The following is a 10674-nucleotide window of genomic DNA, read 5'->3' on the forward strand; positions in this document are numbered from 1 at the left end:
TTTTTTTATTATGACCCACAGATATGGTGTTCACCAGACGTTAAAGATTGTATTGGTGATGGAGAAAGACAAAAGAGATTGACTGTACAGTTATATTTGTAGCACTACTGTAATACATTACAATTATATTTTTTTATTCAATATTGTATGTGTTTATGACTAAATATCATAGAGGAAAGTATATGACCATTAACTTATAGCAACAATATAACTTTCAACAGAATTGTATATACATTATGTTGGTGTTTGTATATATTTTGCAATATTTCGCCTTCTTTGGATTTTATGATAGTTTCCTTTAATAAGCTAAAAACAAATTTGCACATAATGACTACAGCACAAAAACAAAGTATGAACTTTTGATTTTCTGATGATGGCTGTTGGCTAAACTAGAGTCTTGTACTGTAAAGGTTTTCTGTGTCACTAGCCACTCACAGAGAGTAATTCATCATGAGTAAAAGTGAAGTCAGCAGATTTTTTTCCCCCCACAGCATTTAAATCGCGGTGCCTTTAACTAGCGGTAAGGACTTGGTTGCTAAAGTCACTTTGTGAAGCCAAGTTAAAAAAGTTTTTAAACTACTGTCCAAAATGTAGCCTACTGTGCCTATTGATTGATGTGAATCTAACTTTTCTAACTAATCGATCTAGTATGCTGTATCTTTCCTAATTTGCATTTTACATTAACTCAAATGTATAAGGTGTCATTTGTAGCATATATAAAATGTATTACATTTTTTACATTCACAAAATTAAGAAAGGTAATTGCCTGATTTGCCTGATATATTACACTAAATCAGGATTATGCTTTTTTTTTTTTAAAGACTCATGCTTTTTTCCTCTGTTCTTTAAATAAGAAAGAGTAGGCCTACATTGTATGGAGAGGAAATATTTGTAAGCAATAAAATAATGGATAATATAGGAAACCTATTTTTCACTAGATATAAGCATATTCAACCATCAATGGTATATACTTGCTCAAACACGAACTGTAACATGACATTTACCAGTCACTGTCAAGGAATGCTGAAAGGAACTCACTATATTTGCGACCGATGCCCAAGAATGCCAGCTGGGATAGTTACTACTTTTCTCGTATAATGATCGTATGTATATGGCATATCGTGACGCATATTCTGTGGGTGTTTAAATAAAACGAGTAATTATGTTTTTAACATCGCATGACTGGCATACCATTATTTTCTATTACTCATTCATTATGTCCTCTTGGGAGAGGCCCTGGGTGTCCCAAACCACACACTGGCGCCTGCGCACTGAGCTGGATGTTCACCACATTGGAGATTCCTGCCTCGAACTCTCGGAAGTTTAGCCAAGTCGCCGTTATTTAGCCAGGCAAGCTAGCAAGATAGAAGACGGTGCGACCAAAGTAAACTTGGTATTCAAGAAGATAAACTTTATTTCGCCGGAGTTTTTCATCAAGTATTGAAACGTGGCTTAGTGTTGATGGATTCAAACCATTTTCCACAGCTTTTTTTCCACCCACATGAGCGTTAGTCCTCTTTGTAAGAAGTTGTGATTGTTTTTTTGGCGCTCTAGCAACGCAGTGGAAAGATGGTGGATTTGCTCGTTTAGTAGCGAGCTAACGCTAGCTAGTGGGTTGGTTTACTAGCTAGCGTCGTCCTGGGATATCCTACCGCTACTCATCATCTACACGTCCGAAAAGTTTGGATGATTATATTGAACCTAGCGACGGTGTACTGTGAGTATGTTTTATGGATCATATACTTGTGTAATATCTTTGATAGCACGCAAAAGGCATTTATGTATTCCGCTTCGCTGCTAACTTTAGCCTCGGAGCTAATGAAGAGAGCTGAGTTCTAGTGTTAGCTTATTCAACCAGGATCCAGGAGCCATGCTAACTAGCTGCCATTACACTAGCACTGGGCCAGTGGACCTTACTGGCCGCAAAGTTAATTAAGCATAACATCTTCATTGAATTTAACAGACTTAATCAACAAAGTTTTGGCGTAATTTAAATTGGTTATTTAGCGGCCAATTATGTTGTTTGTTTGTTTACATCATTCGTCGCTAATAAACAAACGTAAGTTAACTGTTTGGATGCCCACAACACTGCACGCTATCTACCTGTACAAAAGTGTGATTGCAACATGGATTATAGCAACCATGAAATCCAAAATTGTGTGTCGTAGGCTACATCTCCATTCTATATGACAAACCTTAGCATTGACACTGGATCAGTGCGGAAATAGACCAGGACCAACGTCATTTCGTCCTTATTTCTACCAAGCTGTTTTCTTCAGATGCTCGGAAGAGGGAAAAATAGAAGGGCACTTATTTTCCTTCTACCCATTTTTTAAGGATTGCTGTTCATGTTGGCCAAACTGATTAAGCATGAGTGTCGCTCAGTCTCTGAGGATGAAACCAGGGATACTGGTGGCAGGATCTAGGTGAGGAAACCTCTACCAAAATGTTGAACTACATAGTCCACAAATCCTCTGTATTCATCACTCATAGTGTTGTAATTGAAACTATGGACCTCTATGTGTAATTCATCATTATTTTTGGCCTGGCATCCTAGACATCAGATGGTGCTGTGAGGAAGCCATGGGTAGCTGTTTAAGCTGTCCAGAGAAAGAGTCAATTCCTGATAATCATCAAAGCAAATTTAAGGTGAGTGCCTGCCGTGGCCTGTCTCACCACACTAGCCGTGAAGCAAGAAGTCTGTCCGCCCACACAACATTATTCACTAATGACTGTGGTTAGGAAGTTTGGCTCGGCAAGTACTGTGCTTGTACTTGTTTCGGAGTGGTATGAACAAACTGCAACATGGGTAGAAGAAATAGTTTTGATCTCCTGCATGGGTTCGCCTTGGTCCATTCTTTAACGTGTGTGTGTGTGTGTGTGTGGGCCAGGTGGTCAACGTGGACGACGATGGTAATGAGCTGGGCTCTGGCGTGATGGAGCTGACGGAGGCAGAGCTGGTGCTCCACACCCATCGCCGTGATGACGTCAGGTGGCCATACCTGTGCTTGCGTCGCTATGGCTACGACTCCAACCTGTTCTCCTTTGAGAGCGGCCGCCGCTGCCAGACAGGACAGGGTATGTGCCAAACGTCTGTCTCAACCCAGTGGCTCATTCCCTCTGCTAAAGCCAGACATGTTGTTTGTTAATGTTATTAACATGGAGACTGAAACAAAGGGAAGTTAACCCATTTAAAACCTGATGCAGTGGTCAAACCTTAATCAAAAAAGAAAAAAGAATCTATTGCAAAGGAAATATCTGATTCATTAATCCTTTGGATACTTTGAATAAATCCATACAAAGCCACACTGCATTGTTCTCTTTTAAATGTGATGCGTGAGATCGATTTTTTTAACTTGCTGTCTGGGATCTATGCAAATAGTTTTTAATGCAAATATAATGAATGAACACAATTTTAATCCATTGGAAGGTTGCAGCCTGTGTCTGACGTGATTGTGATTTCCATAAGATTCAGATAAAATGCCAAAAAAGAGAGGTGTGTGTGTTGTCTAATTGTAGAATGCAGCCTACAGGCGATGGGCTATTTCCCATTGATTGTATAAACGTTGTCATAACCACATGTTTATGCTGCGGCCATGACACGTCTTTGTCACTCTTTGGATCTCATACCGTCACGATGATGAGGTTCGAAAGGGAGCGAACTGGGGGTTTGGGAGGGGTTCTGTAGGTTCTGTGGTGCGGTAAGTCTCAGCTCTGTCCTAACCCTCCCCCCTCCCACCCTACTCCATGTCATTCACTCCATGCTAGCAATACTGTGGTCCCCTTTGCAGTATTGCCCAATATCCATGATGTGGTGTGCTGTGGTTGGATCAGGAGTCACTCCTCTGTTTGTTCTTTCTCGTGCAGTGCTTTCCTCACACCCTGAGTAGTCATAGTGGCAGGACCATGCCTGTTTGGTCCTTGGTGTGTTGCCATATTCGTGGTGTACATGGCCATTTTTTGTTTCTCCCATTTCCCCTGGCGGTTCGGGAATCTACCTTCTCCAATGAACCTAAAGGGACTCCTGGCTTTAGTTTGGGTGTTGGGTGATTTTAGTGTTCAGGTAGAATAATATTTTGCCTAGTAGTCTCGGGCAAAAATGTGAACGTTTGAAGTGTGCGTGGTTTTCCCCCTTGCCACGTGCCATTTGAGTTTTATAGTGCGTAGTAGGGTGACATGGGGAACATAGTGGGCATGAGGATATGAGCCTAATGCTCCTGTCCTTTGATGCTCTGGGCTGACTACATCAGCTTCCAGTTAACGCGATACGATAGGGTGTTGCTATGCCAGTGAAGTCGTGTGTTTCTGTGTCCTCTCCATCCGTACTCAAGTGACCCCCCTAGAGGAGGTGTCCGCCCCGAGCGCTGACCCGTGTGCCTCTGTGTTGTGCCCAGGGATCTTTGCCTTCAAGTGCGCCCGCGCCGAGGAGATCTTCAACATGCTGCAGGAGGTGATGCACAGCCACAGCATCAGCGTGGTGGAGGAGCCCATGTTGGAGCCCAACCACCAGGGAGCGCACACGCCTCAGACCCCCGCAGGTACAGACACGCCTGGGACACCGCCACCGACCTCGCCCCTGCAGGCGACAGACTCTCACCAGTAGACGTATAGACACACACACTCCAGCGATGGCTCTGGAGGCCCCACAACACACCCACAGCTTTACTCAACACACATTCTCTACACACACTTCCCCCCCCACCCCTCTTTTTTATGCTTTGTATGCACATTCAGGTCACATTCAGGTCACAGTCTGACGTTGTGGAGTCTGCAGCAGTGCTAGAGTGCTGCTTGTATATGGTATCATGTTATAGATATACAATTGAAATAGGGAAAACAAGATAGTAGAAATGTCCCTAATGGGCTCCCACGTAATGGGCTTTAGGTGTGCATCAGATCTAATGACATATTTAGCAATTTAAAGGACTAGACTGGCGTCATTTTCTGTTAAGTTGATTCCATTAGCTGGATTCCTTTTCTTTCTTCCAAACAAAGTGCAAGGGTTCATGTGCATAGATGTACATCGTTTTAGTGTAGGAGTCCTGTCTGTGACTCAGATACTCAGACATATTCTTCCAGAGTAAATGATGTAGCAGAAGGCTGCTATATTATGGCATGCATCACTTCTTCAAGTGTAACTACAGCAAATCTGCACTAAGATTTTTCTTAAATGGACTTTGAGTGAATATTGTGATAATTTATTCCATAGTGGCCTGTCCCTAAACTGCATCCAAGTCTTATGCCATGCGGACCTGAAATAAAAACACTTCATAAGCACCACATTTCATGAGCACATCACAAGGCTAGAATATTTTTGGATACATATTATTGTTGTGTAATTGCATGTTGTACAGATATCCCGAAACGCATTCCAAAGCATTCACTAAGCTAATTGGCCTCCAGCTGAAATCAATTTGATCGTTCTTCTAATTTGATCAATTCAATTCCCGATTTACTCTTGAGTGCGTTCTTTGTCGCCATGCGTAGTGCCAGTGTGCACAGGGCTGGCGAGAGCCACCAGCAGCTAACTCGACATCAGCATGATCTAATTGTTGAAAAGGCTGGGGAATAAGAGAGCCAGTGTGGGTGACCTAAGATCCACCCTGTGTACGTCTCCCTGAGCCCCTAAATGACCCACTGAGCACACAGACACATGCTAACCTGCCCTTCAGTACGACCCGAGGACCCCTCCCTCAAAGATGGGAGGACCGGGCACTAGCACAGTCAGGCCAGAGCCTCGGCCACGCCCCGTACCAGTTCTGTCTCCACGACGACGTTGTTGTTTTTCGAAAAGGCTCCTGACTCTCCCGTCTGTCCTTCTTTAATCAGCTCTGGGCTACTCCGTTCCCACCGTGCCAAACGGCGTGGGCCGCATCCCCTCGGTGGGTGACGCGCCGGCGTCTCACCCCTCCACCCGCCACCCCTCCGTGGCCAGCACCCGCCTTCCCTCGGTGGGGGAGGAGTCCACCCACCCTCTGCTGGTGGCCGACGACGCGGTAAGAGTGCCGGAAACCAGGAGCGTTACTCCTGGTTTAATGTCATTCCTTAGGTTCTTTCAATCAGTCTCGCTAGAGCGATAAAACGCTTGTTATACCCTCTTGAGTAGAACGCAGAAATGCATCACCCTATAGATGTTGATTCTTTTAGAATATAAAGGTATGTGTGTAATGATAACACAACAACCTGATTTGTGTCGGTTCTTTCTGGGCTGTGCTTCAGGTCCACACCTACGTCAACACCAGCGGGCTCCTGGAGGAGCAGCCCAGCCCGCTCACCCTCACCACCCCGCTGGAGAGCCCCATCTCCCCCCAGCTGCCGCCCACCCCGCCGCCCCCTCCCAGGCTCCGCCCCGAGCCTCCGGCCCCTCCGGCCCCTCCGCCCGCCCCGCCACCGGAGCCCCAGGTGCTGATGGAGCCTGCGGGGGTGCGCTTCGTGCTGGGCCCCACCCCCGTGCAGAAGCAGAAGCTCATGGCCAGAAAGGAGCAGGGCCTGCAGCAGCAGGAGGACGGCGGCGGCGGCGGCGGCAGGGACGACGGGGACCCCCCCGAGCCCGGCGAGACCAACGGCCACACGGACACGCAGCACAGCGGCAAGGAGCCCCTCGCCGAGGCAGATCCGGCCCACACACAGTCCAACGGCTCCTCCTCCTCCACCACCACCACCACCACCACCTCCTCCTCCTCCTCCTCTGCGGCCGTGGCGGCCACCCCGCGGCGCAACCGCCCGCCGCCGCTCACCCCGGACCTCCAGAATGTCAACAACTCTGCCCAGCGGCGCACCGCCCTGCTGGACTACGAGAACCTCCCGGTGCTGCCGCCCGTCTGGGAGGCGCGCAAGCCCGTCGGCGAGGAGGAGGCGGCGGGCCGGGGGGCGGGCAGCCTGAAGACGCCCTCCCTCAACGGCTACAACAACCACAACCACAACCACCACCACCACCACCACCCGCCCCACAGCCTGCTGCAGCACTCCTACTCCCACCCGCTGTCGGCGGCGCTGGAGCCCTCCCACAACTACGTCAACACTGAGAACGTGTCGGCGGCGCCGCTGAGCGCGCACCGGCCCGACACGGCCCGGCGCCGCGCCGAGGGGCCCACCGTCTTCAACTTTGACTTCCGCCGCCCGCTGCTCATGGGCGGCCACGGCGAGTCGGCCAAGACGCTGAACTACATCGAGGTGGAGACGGACGGCAGCGGCTGCGGCGGCGGCAACCGGGGCGCGTCGGACGGCAGCAACCCCCACACGCCGCGTACGCCCACCTCGCCGCTGGCGCCCAGCACGCCCACGCGGCGCACGGAGCTGTACGCCCTCATCGACATCGAGCGCACCGCCGCCATGTCCAACCTGCAGAGGGCGCGGCCGCGCGACGACGGGACGTCGCGCAAGACGCGCCACAACAGCACGGAACTGCCCACCAAAAGCACTGTCTGAGAAACACCCCCCCCCCCCCCCTCCCTCTTTGCTTCAGCTGGACACACAGGGTGCTTGTCTTTATAATCGCCCAACAGAGACACACACACACACACACACACACACACACACACGGAGAACGCAAAATGAAGAGAGTTATAGCCAGTTAAAAGTCTTAAGAAATATATATATATAGAGAGCGAGAGAGAAACTGACTTTTGTCGTGTGGTTACCTGTGAGGGAATTTAGGTAGACCAAAAAAGAACCCAGAATTTAAACCTAGGTACTTGCCATATACCAATTTATTCCTATGGTAATATAATACCTCTCTTCCTCCACTCATTCTACAGTGCATTTGGGTTGTTTATTATGTTAATAAGACTGGACTGCATTCCCCTCACCCTCTCCTTGTATGGTACAAATCAGTATTACTGAACAAAGCATTCCATTTAGCCTTTATATGAGTCATTACATGCTGCTGTAATATCAGTATCTGAGAATTACATGGTACACTACATTATGTTTCTGACTATGTACAGTAGATCCTGGCACAATAAATGTCTGTTCTGTTTTATTTGTACTTCACCGATACCACGCCTGCGCCCCCATCTTTCAAATGGTCAGTCTGATGTCAAGTTGCCACACAGATTGGGTGGCAAACCAAACCTTCAAGTGCATAATTTGGGCTGTCCAAAATAGCTTTTGGCTGTCCAAAATAGAGTTGAGTCCTAAACAAAGCAAGTGAAAAAACACAGCCATGCTACATTTGCAATCCGTTTAAACAATATGATGTTTTGTCATACAAATCTGAACGAGCATTTGCGATCAGTGTGCTTCGGACTGATACCCAGAGAACTAAATTTGAGTGTACATCTTAAATTCACTTCTAGGTTTAATTTTATTGTTTCATTGTTGAAAAGCATTGCTTTTCAAAATCGTGAGACAAAATTGAATGTATCAAACAAAACATCTTATTCAATCCCACAAATTGTGGGACTGTCTTCACTGGAATGCTGTCCTCAGGCAACTGGGAATAGTTTAATGAATACAGAGATGATGCTTTCAGTAAGGCATTAGTGTGGCGGTGTTAGGGTATGGTAATTCCCTCCCTTCATTTTAATTGACCCAGCTAAGCAGCCCATAGTCTATGCCAAATGGCTTTGGTCTTGAGGTAGAGCGTAGTGGGAGACTTTTTCATTATGATATTCATGCTACTTTACCAGCCAACGGTATTTAACCAGAATAGAATTTGCAGTTCCCACTCGGTTATACATCTGTTTACAACGGGATGTAAATATTTGTAGAACTTGTCAAACGTTGAGCGGGAGAGGTTTGTCGACTGCTCAAACTAACATTACTAACATTTTTTTCTTCCAAATGGGATAAAGCACATCTATAAGGACTCTTCATAGCTGAATGCAAAGTCAACTGGACAAACCCTCAGAATAAGACACAATAAAAGGGATGCAAACACTTCCTGTAGTATTTTAAGGAGAACCAAGGAAGGCTTAGAAGATTCGGAATACAGTAAAGTTGAAGCTACCAAGAACAGTGCAGTAGCCCTACGAATCAAAATTACAATTATCAAATGCTTTCTTAGTTACAGAAACAATGGTAGTACTCATTAAAGAGCCTGACCCACACTCCCACACCATGGAGTTACAACTTCAATAACCTAGAATCCCACCAGATTGGAGCCTATCTATTCTTTCATCAGCAAGACATGACCACAAGCACTAAAGGCGAATACTTTATTATATTTATGCTTCATACCGGCAAACTCATAAGGGTTGAAAAAGGTGACAAACTAAACTGTTGTAGGGGGGTCTGGGGGCATCCCCCCCAGCCAAATTTTGCTATTTTAACATGTAAATTAAGCATTCTGGTGTACTCCCAGAAGAAAATAAAGGGAAAAGACAACATTTTCTTATAGTAAAAATGGCACATTTATTAACCCATAAACTGGTCAGTTACGACTGAGCAGTCCACTCCAGGACTGGAACGATGGGGGGAAAAAACTGTGCTGTGGTATATCTTGATAGCGATTGGTGGTCGTGGAACGTGGAGTCATTTATTGTGAAGATAGCAAACTTGTTTCTCGCTCATTATACAGTCGGTTATTATCAGTGGTGCACATAACTTTTTTAGTGAGTTACTCATTTGAGTACCAGGAGATGGTGTTCGGTACGCACTCCACACGTAGCGTCGTTTTGATAATAATAAAGGCGATTAATTAATTAATTAATGACATGGGGGGGGGGGGGGGGGGAGAGTGTTTGGTTGCGGTCGGGCAGGATTGTTGACGGGGGGGGGGGGTCCAGTCCGTCATTGCCACGGAGCGATAGGATGTCTCACAGTGACGGATATTGCGATCAGCTGATTTTGCGCAGTTCTCCAGTGTGCGCGCGGTGCACACAGCGCTCCGGCTCCGCCTTTTTTGTTGCAGGTGGGGAGACGCAGAAGTAGTACAAGATACACGTGTAGTTTTGTTTTGATGACCTGACGGTGAGTTACGCAAAGGCGCTGTAGTGGCACAAGTGACGTTACGCATCGCTGATTATGGGCGCGCATGCGTACTTGCGTACCAGTTTTTTTTATAAAAGAAATATTTAAAAAAAAAATTATATTAAAAAATTATATTATATATATATATATATATATATATATATATATATATATAATGTATATATAAAAAATAATAATTAAAAAAATTTGACCTGAGATCTTTTTTTTTGGACCTGCGCATCTTTTTCTTTGGTCCAAAAAAAAAGATGTGTGCGCAGGTCAATTTTTTTTAATTATTATTTTAATACCATTTTTTAAAAATATAATATTTTATTATTATTATTATTATTTTGAATATATATATTTTTTAATAAAAAAAAAGTAATGATTTTTTAAATATACATTTCTTTTTATAATTTATATATATATATATATACATATATATATATATATATTTTTTTTTTTTTAACTCCCCGGAGTTTATTTTTTATTTATTATTATTACTTTTTTTCGCGTCCTCCTTGGTCTGTTGTTGTTCTGGGATGCACTAGCTTTATTTGCACTAAGTGGCCCATCCTTGTCGGAGGCCGGGGTCCGATTTTTCTGTCTCTCATTTACTCCCGTCTCTCACTCAAACATACGCGCACACACAGCTCCAAGTTGTCTCTATAGCCTACTATATTTCTGCTCCTTTCTCCTGTATGTAACCGTGGCTATCTGTTGCGTGGCTTTCCCACTAAGATAGCTTTCTTTATAAAACAT

At 45.4% G+C, this 10674-nt stretch overlaps 2 protein-coding genes across 4 annotated transcripts in view; both read left to right on the forward strand.

Moving 5' to 3' along the window:
- Positions 1-1177, forward strand: part of LOC311357544 (receptor-type tyrosine-protein phosphatase beta-like) — a 30635-nt gene extending 29458 nt beyond the window's left edge. For all 3 annotated transcript variants that reach the window (XM_084477522.1, XM_084477523.1, XM_084477524.1), the window contains one exon: positions 22-1177. In XM_084477522.1, coding sequence (XP_084333648.1) covers positions 22-44 — 23 coding nt within the window. In that variant the 3' untranslated portion in view covers positions 45-1177. The remainder of the gene's footprint in view (positions 1-21) is intronic.
- A 112-nt stretch (positions 1178-1289) lies between these two features.
- On the forward strand, positions 1290-7987 carry frs2a (fibroblast growth factor receptor substrate 2a). The gene is made up of 7 exons (XM_084477525.1): positions 1290-1717; positions 2338-2426; positions 2558-2649; positions 2892-3078; positions 4395-4538; positions 5830-5996; positions 6220-7987. The coding sequence occupies exons 3-7, from the start codon at positions 2584-2586 to the stop codon at positions 7426-7428; spliced, it is 1773 nt and encodes a 590-aa protein (XP_084333651.1). The 5' UTR covers positions 1290-1717; positions 2338-2426; positions 2558-2583; the 3' UTR covers positions 7429-7987.
- Positions 7988-10674: the final 2687 nt, after the last annotated feature.

This window comes from Micromesistius poutassou (assembly GCF_964030765.1).
Source record: "Micromesistius poutassou genome assembly, chromosome: 13".
Classification (NCBI taxonomy): domain Eukaryota; kingdom Metazoa; phylum Chordata; class Actinopteri; order Gadiformes; family Gadidae; genus Micromesistius; species Micromesistius poutassou.